Source organism: Dipodomys spectabilis, unplaced genomic scaffold (assembly GCF_019054845.1).
Source record: "Dipodomys spectabilis isolate Male_0828 unplaced genomic scaffold, ASM1905484v1 ptg000054l, whole genome shotgun sequence".
Classification (NCBI taxonomy): Eukaryota; Metazoa; Chordata; class Mammalia; order Rodentia; family Heteromyidae; genus Dipodomys; species Dipodomys spectabilis.
Window position 1 is genome coordinate 2,088,967 of NW_024870731.1, and position 15,541 is coordinate 2,104,507.

Below are 15,541 nucleotides of genomic sequence, written 5' to 3' on the forward strand. Positions count from 1 at the left end.
ACTACAAGATCCTATACACAGTAATGACCCCATAAAGTTATACTGCCTGGTGACATTAAGACAGTTTAGTTTATGTAAGTGCACACAAGCTCCAAGGTATCCCCGCAAGGCCAGACTCTGCTGACCACACCCTGCTCTGACCCACTCCCCTTCATGAATCAAGCATGAGTGGGTTGGGGCAGCCTCTAGCAGGCAGTGTGCTTAGCATGTGATGGGCCCCAAACCCCTGACATCACACTATTAAGCACTTACACATGGTAACGCCCAGTTGCAGGGACACAGTGTCCCAGGGCAGCTCAAAAACCAGCAGGAATGTGAATGCAGAAATGTCCAATGCCAGCATCTACATTATTTCTACTATCTTTGCTATCTCTTGAGTGATTTTAGGACTTTCCAGAAAGGATAATGAAATGAACAACCAAGTTCAGAGATGAAGACACCAGGAGGCAGGGACCACAGTGGGTGGGTGACTGGTAGCCAGGTGGCTACCAGATTCAAGCCTGCATCATAACAAATTCTCCAACCTGTGACCCTAGAGGGCCAGGGGCTTCCTGTGCCTCCCAGCCTATGGCACACCCAACCCATAGAATGCCCAGCCCAACCCTAGAGGCTGTGTCCCCAAATCCTGGTGTTAGCAGGTAATGACATGAAAGTCACAGGCCTCCTCAGCTTTAGTGTGTTCCTAAGAGGAGATGAGGAGTGGAGAGGAAGAAGGGGAGCTAGGGACCAAGACGGAGGAGGCCAGCAGGAGGGTATGAACATTGAACCCCCCCCCCATACACACACACACAAGGTTTGCTTACTGAGCACAACCCTTCAGTTGGCACACATGTACATATAGATTTTTACCTCAGTAAAAGCTATATGAAAAAGTATTTGAAGAGATGATAAATCAAATCAAGTAAAACTTTTCTCAATAAAATTTTGCTACTAAGCCAGGTGCTTGTGGCTCATACCTGGCTGTAATCCTAGCTACTCAGGAGGCTGAGATCTGAGGATTGCAGTTCAAAGCCAGCCCAGGAAGGAAAGTCTGTGACACTCTTATATCCAATAAACTGCGCGGGGGGGGGGGGGGGGGGGGGGGGGGGAAGAAGCAAGAAGAAGTGGATCTGTACCACTCAAGTGGTACAATGCTAGCCTTGAGCAAAAGAAGCTCAGGGACAGCACACACGCCCTGAGTACAAGACCAAAGACTAGGACAAAAGAACAAAAACAAAAACAAAAAACCTCTGCTACTAGCAGGATTTACAGGCTCATACCTATAATTGCAGCTACTCCTGAGTCTGAAATCTGAGGATCAGGGTTCCAAGCCAGGTTGGGCAAGAAAGCCCATGAGACTCTGATCCCTAAATAACCAGCAAAAAGCCAGAAGTGGACCTGTGGCTCAGATGGTAGAATACCAAAAAAACAACTAAGGGATAGCACCCAGGCCCTGAGTTAAAGTTCCAACATGCACGTGTATACACACACACACACACACACACACACACACACACACACACACACACTTTGTAAATAAATACTTATTTGAAATATTCAATTTCCTATCAAAGACATAATTTTGGCTGACTGTGATGGTACATACCTGTAATCCCAGTAGTCAGGGGGCTAAGGCAGGGGGATCATCAGTTCTAAGCCAACTTGGGCTACACAGTGAAACCTTGTCTCAAAATAAAATGCTATTAAAAGTCTTTTCCTTTAAAACTCATTATGAGAAGGGGGCAATAAAGACTCTCCAATTACATAAGCTATTACATTTCCTACTCTGCTTAAACCCAACTGTACTGTATTTACAACACCCCTTACAATAACCATAATAAATCCTAAGGAAAGGAACCACTGCACAGAATCACAAAACCAAGCCAGAGGGCAATGGAGGCATTCTATTCCATGATATTTTGCATATACTAAACATTCCATTAATGCATGTTGACTCTTTAGCTGCCAGCTTTTTGTTTGTTTTTTGTTTTTGGGTCCGGTCATGGGGCTTGAACTCTGGGCTTGGGCGCTGTCCCTTAGCTCTTCAGCTCAAGGCTAGCGCTCTACCACTTGAGCCACAGCGCCACTTCTGGCTTTTTCCTTTTTGCTTATGTGGTGCTGAGGAATCGAACCCAGGGCCTCATGCATGCAAGGCAAGTGCTCTACCACTGAGCCACCTTCCCAGCCCCTAGCTGCCAACTTTTCAAACTAAAATTATCCTGCCCTCCCTACTCTAAGCCATGGAAAGCAAATGTCAATCTAATTAGGTAAGAGAGAAAAAAATTCCCAGCTGGGAAAGAAGAGGAAGCAAAATTTCATTATTTTTCACATGATACAATTATATATCTGGAAATAAATCCTTCCCCACAAAAATAGTATTTTTTAAAGATCTGAAAAACTATGAGAATAGGATAATTTGATATTAGTCAATTTTAGTAAAATAAGTTATTAATTCATAGGTTTATTAGGCACACACAACTCATATATATATATGTATATATATATATATATATATATGTATATATACACACACAGTGACTCAGCAAGCCACAGTGATTATTCTAAAAACACATCCTTCTACCTTCCCAGCTATTGGGAGGTTGACAAAGGAGGATCCTGTGGGTCAGGGATCAGTGGTTCAGGGTCAGGCTAGCAACATAGTGAGAGTCCATTTCTAAACAAATTAGAAAGTAAAAATCTGCTAGCCACTGGTCCATCACACCTGTAATCCTAGACACTCAGGAGACTAAGATCTGAGGGTAGGAAAGTCTATGACTCTCTTATCTTGAATTAACCAACAAAAAGCCAGAAGTGGATCTGTGGCTCAAGTGATAGAGTGCTAGCCTTGAGCACAAAAGCTCAGGGATAGGGCCCACGCTATGATTTCAAGCCCCAGGACCCACACAAAAAGAAGGAAGGAGGAAGGGGAGGGAGGAAGGGAAAAGGATAGAAGGAGATTTGTGTGTTTCCATGTTCTTCTTGTCCATGTAAGTTTCCCAAGCATCCTTCAGTACAGCTGAACATTAATGCTGCCAACCAGATACACAGCTTGGCTCCACCATCTCTGATAACTAGAAACCACTTATCAGTCATGGGAAACCCAGGTGACAGCAAGTCTTTTCTTCCTGGCACAAGAAAAGGAGAGCCATGTTTCAGATCATGACCATCAAAATCAGTAAGAGGGCTGGCCACACTGATGTATACACAGGACCACCTATCTATCTATATTGCTCTAATGTTCCACCCATACATGAAGCCCATTCATCCTCCCGAGCCTTTGCACATTCTACCAGCCATGACTTTTTTCAAGAAGGCTTTGCAAGGCCTGCTCTCTCAACATTCAGATTTGTGTTCAAATGTTATTCTCTCAAAGAAAATTTCCTCACGTCTTCATAACTAAAAGCCTAATCTGTAAGTCCCCAGCCCTTCATCTAGTTGATTTTTCTTCACAGCACATGGCACCAGTTCCCATTGCTTATACATTGTTGCATTTGTAGTTTGCCTTTGCACAAAAAGGTAAGAAAACAGGGACCACTGTTATTTCATTCATTTCTGTATCCCCCACCCCCAAAACAGTGCCAGACTCACAGAAGGGATTCAGCACTTATGAGTGGATGGTAGATGGGCGGATGGATAGATGGATTTCTTCAGTCCCCAATCTCAATTCTACCACCTAAAGTTTTTTACTTATTTCTATATCCAAACTGTCTACCCACTCATCCTCAACTGGTATTTAATACTTCTTCATCTCTCTCCTGGCTGGCTATAATTTCCCTAGCCTGATCTCTGCTGTGAATTTGGTCTCCCTCTACATCTTTTTCCCAATCTAGCCACAAGTCTTTTCTCAAAATGCACATCTGATCGTGTGAGTCCTCTCCAGAGAATGCTTCAGCGGCCTCTGGACTCTTAACACAGAGTCTGAGCTCTTCACTACCAAGGCTGATGGCGCCCATCCCTCCCAGTCCAGGGCTTACCCAGTCCTCAATCATGCTCTATTGTCCAGTCACTTAGAGCTACTTATTATCTTTTCATCTAGCATATCACAGCTTTCTAGCTTCAGGGCTTTTGCATATGCCATTCCTTCCTTAGCGCTCCCTCTTAAATCACTTCCTTCACGTAAGCTTCTGTTTTCTGTCTGTTATCTCTCTAGAAAAACACTAGATCCACCTCAAAATCTCTATAACTCCTCACACTTTCCTGTTACACATTTACCACTGAATATTGTTTTGCTAAGGTCTGTGTCCCCCTAGGCTTTAAAGATAACAAGAACCAGCTTGTGTAATTCAGAACACCCAGAACAAGGTCTGGCACCCACCGCATGGATTTTTCTTGGCTTAAGATTAGGCCTCCTCCAAATTGGCATGAGGTACATTTGATTGTGTCACATATGATGCTGCTTTTGGTACAGTGACTCACCATCCACACTCATGAACTAACAACACATGCACATGTGCATGCACACGTGTGTGTGCGTGCACATACACACACACACACACACACACACACACACACCTGAAGACCTGCCCCTCCAAAGTTCCCCCTCTGCCATGCATTCCAACTTGAAGGCCTCATGTCCTGCCTGGGACTAATACACACAACTCTCTACCCAAATTTGACCAGGATCTATCCAAGAGAGAAGAGCTGAGGGTGTGGCTCACCTTATGTGAGGCCCAGAGCTCTCTACTGAGTCCACCTTGCCACCATGCCTACAGGGCTGATATCAAACACATTCAATCTTATGAAAAATACAAGGCAAAAGCTAATGCTTTGATATATTATTATTATTTTGAAGGCAAAGAATACAATGGGGCTCTTAGATCCCTAACAGCTGAATACAACTTAGTAACATACCTCCTATCTACACATTGCATATTCCTGTCACAATACTCATGTTTTGTGATATCTTTTTGTCTCTTTTCTGCAACATCACCTGAATTTTGATCTTCTGCCTATGATGCTCACCTCTCCATGGATGTCATTGGAGAGGGTGAGGCTCTCCTTCTGTGTTTTGGGATGTGGATATTATTATAAGTTATTATATAGTTATATAAGACAGGTAAAGAGTGGGAGTAGATTATTAAAACTCACCCATAAGCCAGATGCTGGTGGCTCAAGCTTATAATTCTAGCTTCAGTAGGCTGAGGTCTGAGGATCACAGTTCAAAGCTAACCTAGGCCAGAAAAGTCTGTGAGACTTTATCTCCCAATTAACCACAAAAAAAAAAGCCGGAAGTAGAGCTGTGGTTCAAGTGGTAGAACTGTGGCTCAAGTGGAAGAGTGTTGGCCTTGAACAAAAAAATCAATCAATCAATCAATCAATCAATCTCAGGAACATTGCCTAGGTCATGAGTTCAAGCCCTAGAACTGGAAAAAAAAAAAAAACTCATCCAGGGTATGGTACTGGCCAAAGCCCAGGGTTCGGTACCCAGTACCACAAACAGCTTCACAAAGTTACCAGAATTTTCAGTGCATATGATCTCAAGGTTAATGGCAAAGCTCACCAGGACATGTGTGTGGGCAGGGCCACATCAAATGTCTGCTTTCTCATCCTTAATACAGGACAGAGCAGTCCTCTTTAGTAGTTGTTAAGCAAACAATACATAACATAACAAAAACATGATCCATGCAAAGACTGAGGCCAAGTATTATAAAACTACTATGACTGCAACACTGAAAAAAAAAAATCAAAACTGAAATATTAGGTAGATCTCAGGGGATATGGTGAACTTCCCTATCCAGCCTCTAGCAGAATACTCTAGATAAATTATTAGCACACAGCCACCACCTGCTGAACACACCTTGACAGGCAGTAACTCACAGGATCAAGCAGCACCTCAACCAGCAGATATCTCCTGTCCCACAGTATCTTCCCTCCCGCTGCTCGCTGACCTAACATTTGGCTCTTGCAATTGGAAACAATGACGTACCTCCAGAGCAAGCGTTCCATTCCTGCCTGGCAGGAATTTTCTACAGATCCCCCAGAAGGGAGATTTACAGGACACATGTGGCCTCTACCCATTAGGGGGGTGACATAGAGTACAGGTGCCACCAGATGCCTCTCTGTTGGGGAGAGTAGTCTTGAGCACCATCCCTACTAGATGAGTAGCCCAGAGACAAATACTCTTGCAGATGTTTAGGTTCTGCCAGCTGTGCTTGCATGAGCTATATTTGCTGGTGCCAGCTCACGGTGCTGTGTCCACTGGAGCCTTCTCTAGTTTATGTGTCTAGACATTTACCAAATCTGCATGGGCACACAGAAGACACTTGGCATTTATTAGATGAATAAGGTATAGCAAGTCTTTTAAAAATAATGCAAGCCAGGCACCAGTATCTCATATCTGTAATCCAACCTAAGATCTAAGGATCATGGTTCAAAGCCAGCCCAGGCAGGAAAATCTGTGACACTCTTATCTCCAAAAAACTACCAAGAAGTTAGAAGTGAAGCTGTGGATCAAGTAGTAGAGCACTAGCCTTAAGCAAAAGAAGCTCAGGGACAGTACTCAGGCCCTGAGTTCAAGCCCCAGTACTAGCACAAAAAATAAAATAAAATAAAATAAAATAATGCATATAAAGAAGTGATCATCCATCTTTGGGACAGTCAGAGAACAGTAGAGGCTCATGCATGTAATCTTCACTACTCTGCAGACTAATATCTAGGCATCAAAGTTCAAAGCCAACCAGGGCAGAAAACTATGAGACTCTTATTTCTAACTATGCAGCAAAAAGCTGGAAGTAGAAGTGTGGTTCAAATGGTAGAGCACTAGCCTTAAGTGAAAAAGCCAAGTGAGAACACAGGCCTTGAGTTCAAGCCCCAGAATTGGCACACACACACACACCAAAAACAAAAATTCTATGTAGGTCAAGAAAGTCTATTGATTGATGATCATCTCTAGCTCTATTTCCTGACAGAAAAATCTTCCTCAATTCTTCACTGTAAAAACAAACAGAAAATAGAATGCTGCCTTTATTAGGTGATGAATGAGAGCCAGGTACTTTACGGTGATTAACCCCAGACATTTCTCAACCACCTATTGTGGGAGGTCTATACCATCAGGATCCTGACTGATGGTGAATGAGATTCAAAGTTTTCAACTTGGCCTCTGCTCAGGGAGACAGCAATTGCCTCCCACATCAGACACTGAATTCCCTAATAACTCATCCATAATGAGGGTATGAATCCTTTTGCTAGTAATCCTCAGTAAGTGCTCACTGACCAAATCATCAATTAATCCATTAATGGGCTACTTTCCTTACCAGTATTCCCAACTAAATAGGCTCTAGTTATAAAACAAGATCATCAATCTCAAGAAAGGGAGTTGTAATGCTGTGGCAAGAGCCAGAACCAGATCCGTCAAAACATGGGGTTGAAACTTGAACTTGAACAATCACCTCCTCACTCTCAGTCTCATTGCTTAAAAATATAATTAGGAATTAAATACAAGTCTAAGATCTCTTCCAAACCCAAAGTTTTGTCTCTGAAATATGTAAGAAAGGGGTGCTTATGAAAGCATTGGCAATTGTACCCTGCCCCAGTGTTAAGGCATCAAAACCATGGCCTCACTGGGTTCTAGTGGCTCATGCCTGAAATCCTGGCTATTCAAGAGGTTGAGATCTGAGGATCCCAAATCGAAGCCAGCTCATGCATACTAATTTGTGACTCTTATCTGCAACTAACAAGCAAAAAGCCAAAAGTGAAAGTGTGGCTCAAGTGATAGAGGATTAATTAGCCTTGCGTGAAAAAGCCAGGCAAGAGCATAAAACCCAAGTTCGAGCCCGAGTACCAACACCAAAACAAACAAACAAACAAACAAACAAAAAAGAACACTCAGGGCCTTACACATGCTAGCTAGACATTCTACCATGCAGTTACATCCCCAGCCTTGAGTACAATTTCTTGATCTTCAGATGAGATCTAAGATTAAATACTTTAGGGCAGGGTGACTAGTTAGGCCTAACTAGTGGAACATTTTCTCTCTCTCCACACAACTCAGTGTGCACATGTAACCTAATAAAGTACATACACTCCATGACAAATATGCTCCTCCTGGGAAACCCCTTCCCACAGGACCATCTAGGTGAGCCTGAGTGAGGCTGTTAATTGCAGATTCACACAACGCAGAGGTGCTGGAAACCACATCAATGTTCTGGCTGGGGATAAGGCCTCCACTTTCATCTCCTCCTCCCTCCTCTCAGAGTACCAGGAATGCAGTGGACCAGCTGAGCGTGTCCATGGTAACTGTAAATACAGGTGTGCTGGCACCAAAGCCACATCCCCAAGAGAGCCTCAGCCAGCCTGGCTCTGTTTACCACCTGGTGTACCCAGTGAAACACTGGGCAGGAGCTGAGGCTCTCTGGGGAACTGAGTTGTTCTTTTTCTTTTTACTACTTAGATTGGTTTTGTCACAAAACAGTGACAACAGCACATGTCCTACTTTCCAGGGCCACTGTAAGTAAAGCAGATAGGTAGGTCAAGTGATTCACAAGGGGCCAACAGCCAGTAAATGTTCAACAACTTGTTGCCAGTGATGGCAGATGGGATAAAACCTCCAGAAGTTGGGTAATTAACTTCAGCCTCCTTGAAAACCCTTGAAGATAAAAGACAACACTACCCAGATGCAGGCAGCTCAAGCTTATAATCCTACCTACTCAGGAGGCTGAGATCTGAGGATCATGGTTCAAAACCAGCCCAGGGAAGAAAGTCTAGGAGTATCATATCTCCAATTAACTACCAAAAAAGCCAGACATGGAGCTACGGCTCAAGTGGTAGAATACCAGCAAAGAAGGAGGAGGAGAAGGAAGAAGAAGAGGAAGAGGAGAAGCAGCAGGAGGAGGAGGGGGAGAAGAGGAGGAAGAGAAGAGGAGAAAGAAGAAGTAGAAGCAGAGGCTGGGAAGGTGGCTCAGTGGTAGAGCACTTGACTTGCATGCATGAGGCCCTGGGTTCGATTCCTCAGCACCACATAAGCAAAAAGAAAAAAGCCGGAAGTGGCGCTGTGGCTCTAATGGTAGAGTGCTAACCTTGAGCTGAAAAGCTGAGGGACAGCACCCAGGCCCAGAGTTCAGGCCCCACGACCGGACCCAAAAAAAAAAAAAAAAGAAGAAGAAGTAGAAGCAGCAGCAGCTGTTGCAGCAACAGCAGCTGCTCAGGGACAGCACCCAGGCTCTTGGTTCAAGTTCTAAGACCAGCACCAAAAAATAAAAAAGACGCTCCTGGGATGGATGACGACTAATGCTTTTGAAAGGGGAAATTAAGGCAGCATGGTCTCCTGGAAAGGGCCTGGGCTGCGTAGGTGCAATGGGGCCCTGGTGTTAGAAGCTATCACTGGGAGGACAGAGGCTTATAGCCTCCACTGGAAGCTGAAACCAGGTGGCTACGTCTTGAGAAGACGAACATCCCAGAGGAAGGAGAAGGGGGAAAAGAATTCAACTCCAGAAAGCTGTTTTGTCAACACGCAAAATTGAAGAGCAGACGAAAGGTGGGGCAAGAGATGGGCAGACAGCAAAGCTGGTGACCAGAATGACTGAGTGTGTTATATCGGGTCTTGAACTCAGGGCCTGGGCGCTGTCCCTTAGCTTTTTTCTCTCTCAAGGCTAGCACTCTACCTCTTGAGCCACAGCTCTACTTTTAGCCTTTGATTCGTTGACTGGAGATAAAAGTCTCATGGACTTTCATGCCTAGCCTGGGCTAAACTAGGATCCAGCTTGTACTAAGATCATAAATGCATAGACAGGATGGCACAGCCATCCTCAGTAACTCCATTAGAGAACTTTGTGCCCATATTGTAGGAAGAACATACTGAGAAATACTTGACAGCATTCCTGTAAGTGCAAAACTTGGCACCAGCATCATCAAGAAGGCAGCTCAACAATGAGTCTCACCAAACGCTTTGCTGCAGTATGAAATCAAGAGGGACCCATATACTATCTTGAAAACATTTTAAGACATATTGTTGAATGTATTAAAGGGTTACAATATAGGTGAACAAGCAATGTGTGACAGCATGCCTTCAAAATACAAAAAGCAGGGCTGGGAGGGGTAGGGGAGTGGTGTATGTAGCTCAAGTGGTAGAGCATGTGGAGGACCCTGAGTCCAACCCCAGCACTACCAAAAGAAAAAAGAAAGAAATTATAGGATGTTTTTTTCCCCTATACATCCAGCCACCTAAAGAAAGTTCTTGAAGTTAATGTATACATGATGTGCATTACACAGATGTACTATTCACAAGGAACAGGATGGAGACTGGGAATAAAAACGAGTGTCAGTAAGACCCATCATTTTGTGTGGAGGGGTGTGGGAGGGGGGTGGGCGAGTACACACACACACACACACACACACACACACACACACACACACACACACGCCAGTACTGGGACTTAAACTTGAGGCCTTGTGCTCACTTGCATTTTGCTCGTAGCTAATGACAGCACTTAAACCATGCCTCCATTCAAGCATTTTGCTAGTTAATTAGAAATGAAGTCTTACAGACCTTCTGCCTATGCTGGCTTCGAACCTCAATCCTTAGATCTGGCACTCCTGAGTAGATAGGATTATAGGCATGAGCCACTAGTACCCAACTCTATCATCCTTATTTGTAACAAAGAATATATACATTCATGTATTTCTTAGATAGTAAAATTAAACTAAGCACATTATAATCCTAGCTAATATAATTCTGGCACCCAAAAATTATTTATTTATTTATTTATTTATTTATTTATTTATTTATTTATTTGCCAGTCCTGGGGCTTTAACTCTGGACCTGGGCACTGTTCTTGAGTTTGTGCTCAAGGCTAACATTCCACCACTTGAGCCACAGCTCCTCTTCTGGCTCTTTTTGTAATTTAGTGGAGATATGTCTTTCCTGCCTGGGCTGGCTTCAAACCACAATCCTTAGATCTCAGCCTTCTGAGTCGCTAGAATTGCAGGTGTAATCCAACAGTGCCTGGAAAGACTTTTTTTTAAGGAGGAAAAAAGGAGAGACATAAAGGAAAAGAAAGAACTGGTAACTCCCAAGAAGATGCTGATAGTAAGAAAGAGCTCATATCTGCCACCTTCTTATAGAGGACAGACCATTCACAAACATAGATACATCAGTGTTTATGTCACAGCACTTGAAAATAAATAACCACAGTTTTGTCTTGAAACGTTTAATGCTCTGCTACGTAAGTTTTATTTACACTAACTCTTACTACTAAAATTTAGAAAAATTCCCTCCTAAAGCCAGGTGCTAATGGCTCATGCACAAAATTTGAACTACTCAGGAGGCTGTGATCTGAGGTTTGAGGTTCGAAGCCAGCCTGGGCAGGAAAGTCTGTGAGACTTTTTTTTTTTTGTCCATCACGGGGCTTGAACCCTGGGTGGTATCCCTAAGCTCTTCAGCTCAAGGCAAGCACTCTACCACTTGAGCCACAGCACAGAAATCTTCCAGTTTTCTGGTGGTTTATTGGAGATAAGAGTCTCTGTGGCTAGGAAGATGACTCAGTGGTAGACTGCTTGCCTTGCATGCCTGAGGCCCTGGGTTCGATTCCTCAGCACCACATAAGCAAAAAGAAAAAAGCCAGAAGTGGCACTGTGGCTCAAGTGGTAGAGCGCTAGCTTTGAGCTGAAGAGCTGAGGGACAGCGCCCAGGCCCAGAGTTAAGGCTCCATGACCGGACCCAAAAAAAAAAAAAAGTCTCAGACTTTCTTGCCTGGACTGGCTTTGAACCTCGATCCTCAGATCTCAGCCTCGTGAGTAGCTAAGATTATAGGCATGAGCCACCAGCACCCTGCATTCTGTGAGACTCTTATCTCCAATTAACCCAGAAAACCAGAAGTGGAGCTATGGCTCAAAGTGATACAGTACTAGCCTTGAGTGAGAGAACTCAGGGAACAGCACTCAAGCCCTGAGTTCAACTCTCATAACCAACAACAACAACAAAATCTCTCCTACTTAACAATAGCAACCCTCCTCTGGTATAAGAAATTAGGAGATGTGAAAGACAATGCATTAAATTTTGCTATCTCCTTTTTGTCTTTTCACAGTTGAAGATCAAACACGGTGGGGGGGGGGGAGGGGACAGGGGGCGGATTCACACATGCTGAACAAGAATTCTATCACTGAGCGCCACCTCCAGACACATACTCTTTCCAAAGTGCTACTTACACGGGTGTAATGGTCATTCTGTATTACATTTCATTGTTGTTTGTGTGCCAAAAAATATAATTTAAATTTTCACCTTTACCTTTCCTTGTTTGCTTCCATTCCTCTACAGATGCACTGATTCATCACTCTGGAACTGAGCTCAGACACAGTTGTGACAGGTCCAGGTTTTGTTTCTTAAAAAAAGAAAAGAATCAACATTTACAAGGGTAAACAACAACTGACACATTTATGTTACTGAACACACAAAGAAGTACATTAGCTGGGATGTGGCTCAAGTGGTAGAGTACCTGCCTAGTAAGCTTGAAGCCCTGAGTTCAAATACTAGGAACACCAAAAGGAAAAAACAAAAAAAAAGCTACATTATATAGAAGAGAAATAGGTCAAGGGCTACTGCCAGTGTCCACCAAAATTAATTCTCCTTTCTTCCAGTCACAGACTTAGTAGCCATAATCCAAAAACCTGAAATGTAAAAATGCTCCAAGTTGCTGGGTGCCGGTGGCTCACACCTTAATCCTAACTACTCAGGAGGCTGAGATCTGAGGATCTCAGTTCAAAGCCAGCCAGGGCAGGAACATCTGTGAGACTCTTATCTCCAATAAACCACTAGATAACCGGAAGTAGCGCTGTGGCTCAAGAGGTAGTATGCTCACCTTGAGCTGAAAAGCGCAAGGACAGAGCCCAAACCCAGAGTTCAAGCCCCACGACTGACCCCCCCCCAAAAAAAGCTCCAAATTCAGATATATTTTGAGCACCAACATATTACCACAAGTAAATTCCACCCACAAAACAGTGCTATAGTCACAAAATGATTAAAAAACCCTGGCCACAGTTAAATGTGGCCTATGTGTATATGTATAGGACACACTGATGAATTCCATGTTTAGAATTGGGTCTATATATCTTCTAAACATGGGTCATAATATATTTTAATCCAAGGACTCCAGAATGGGGGGCCTGGCAGAGAATGAGGAACACAGATGGCATCTACAAGTATGAGCACAAGTTTCACCACAGAAGTACTACACATAATACTCACATTTAAGGATTCAGGCTAAAGAGCTGGGGAACAAGAGAGTAAGAGGGAGGTGGAGAGAATGGCAGAGCTAGAGAGGGAATACTCCAGTGCAGTAATCCAGAGGATTCGTTTGCCATTTTACTCCCTGAGCACTTGTCCAGTGCGGAGCCTGAGCCATCACTCAGGTAGCTTCTTCATCCTGAGCCACTGCATTCCTCGATGCGCTGGCTGTAGTGTTTTTCGTTTTTACTTATTTAGTGCTCATACTGGGGCTTTAACTCAAGGTCTGGGCATTGTCTTTTTAGCTTTTTTTTTTTTGCTCAAGATTGGCACTCTACCACTTGAGCCACAGCTCCACTTCTGGCTTTTTCTATGATTAATTGGAGATAAGAGTCTCATAGTTTTTCCTTCCTGGGCTGGCTTTGAACCATGATGTTCAGATCTCTGCCTCCTGAGTAGCCAGGATTACAGATGGGAGCCACCAGTGTGTGGTTCAGCTCAGGGTAATTTTGACTACCATAGTCTGCTGCCCTCTGTCCCACCCAGCATGGCCATACCAGCTGCTTTGACAAGACTGCTTGGCCATATCTCTGGCCTCTCAACCTCTCTCTTCTCTACCATGGGCCTGGCCTTCTCCTGGATTAAAGCACATTTGAATAAACTCTCTAAGCAGGACTACATTCTGAGGATGACTATACCCCAAGCTCTGGAAAGAGTCAGTGCTGGGGAGCCTCCAATAGCACCCTTTCTTTTGACTTGCAAAGGACATGCCCTGAGATAGTATTTTTAGTATCTGGATGCCTGCTCTGACTTCCATCAATGCTAACTTCATCAATTGAGACATGTGAGGCCTGGAATGGGCAAGAGTGATCGTGTGGATTCTGGAAGAAGGAGAGATGATGGGTAGTGGGACTTGGGAGTTCAGAGTCCCAGATATACCACTGCAATAGTGCTGCAAAGAGTGAAGGGAGAGAACTGAGCCCACAGGGGTCACACTGTGGCTGGGAACACTTCCACTTACTGCTTTGCTTGCTCAGTGTCATAAGCTCATCTGCAACACAGTAATGATGGTGAGAGGACATCACATCTCATCCCCAAACAACAGAACTCAGCCACAAGGGATTGTTGGTTCATCTTAGTCAGGGCTTCCGAGATTTTCCTCCCAGGATTAGCGGAGGTATTCTGTAGGGAGCCATGTATAAACCATCACCCTTCAGCCTGCAAGGAGGGGCAGAGTTGGGGAATACCATTGCTATACCTGGCACTGAAGGATACTAAGGCTCAGTCAGTGATGTGGATTATTTCACTGACTTTAAACTCATGCAACCTTTTCTTCACAGAGCTGTGTCATACCATCCTTTGGCCCTCTGCTGGAAAAGTAGAATCAAGTCTCAATAATGCCTTTTTAATTGTATCCTCTAGTATTATAGATGTAGGACAGTACTGTATCATCCCTCTGTGAATATAAATACCTTGTACCTGCTTTATGATACGTAGTAGTGACTGTGCTTTATCAGAGCTGTTTTTAATGATGTTACTCAAGAATGTTTTCTTTCCAGATGATGATTGAGAAGTTAATAAAAAAAAAAATGGTGCCAGGTACCACAACAGTAACAGAACTTCGCATTTTTCTGGGGTTTTGTTTTTTATCTTTTTTTTTCTTTTTATTAATGGATGTGCTGGATGTCTAATTTTGTTCAGATGACTGCAGAACCTGGAAAAGCTGTTGCTGCTATTGATGCATAACATACTGCTATTATTGGTCTTTTTATATAAATATAAATATATATATATATATTTATATATATATAATTTGAATTTTTGGAAACTTTAGCTGTGCTGTCAACTTTGGAAAAAGTATCCCAGTTTACCGTGTTGAGTTGGCATTGTACAGAAATTAATAGCCATATTGGTCTAGAAATGTTAAACTTATTTTTTTTCCATTTGTACAGGGGTAAACGCATTGTATTAAATATGTAAGATCTTATCTACGTGGGTTTGATTACAGAAACTAATAAAATATTTTCTAAATAATGAAAAAAAAACAACTCATGCAACCTAATTCCAAAGCTCATTCAATTTCTAGAGCAACCCCACCCTAAGGGAGAGTCAGGTATATAACTGGCACTTAATAAATATCTATGTCAGATACCTATATTAAGTCACTTTTTTTAAAAAGTGCACTAAAGGTTGGTTCAGGGGGAACCTTCATGAGTATCCAAATAAATCAAGATTCTTCACCAAGCAAGATCTTTTCATCTTCAGCTCTCAAGGGGTAAGAAGGACCTGCCCTTTGGGGAGATTTGCAAAACTCCACAGCTCCTTGCTCCAGGAATGGGGGATGTGGGCTTTAGAAACATTTATCAGCAAACAGTCAGGGTCTGTACTCCAGGTTTTTATCAGAGC

The 15,541-nt window shown here is 43.3% G+C and overlaps 1 protein-coding gene across 1 annotated transcript in view; it reads right to left on the reverse strand.

Moving 5' to 3' along the window:
• Arhgef3 (Rho guanine nucleotide exchange factor 3) overlaps nt 1-15,541 on the reverse strand; it is a 353,091-nt gene that overhangs the window by 298,190 nt on the left and 39,360 nt on the right. Inside the window, exon 2 of the mRNA XM_042679973.1 lies at nt 12,200-12,293. Within this exon, the coding sequence (XP_042535907.1) occupies nt 12,200-12,243 (44 nt within the window). The 5' untranslated portion in view covers nt 12,244-12,293. The remainder of the gene's footprint in view (nt 1-12,199; nt 12,294-15,541) is intronic.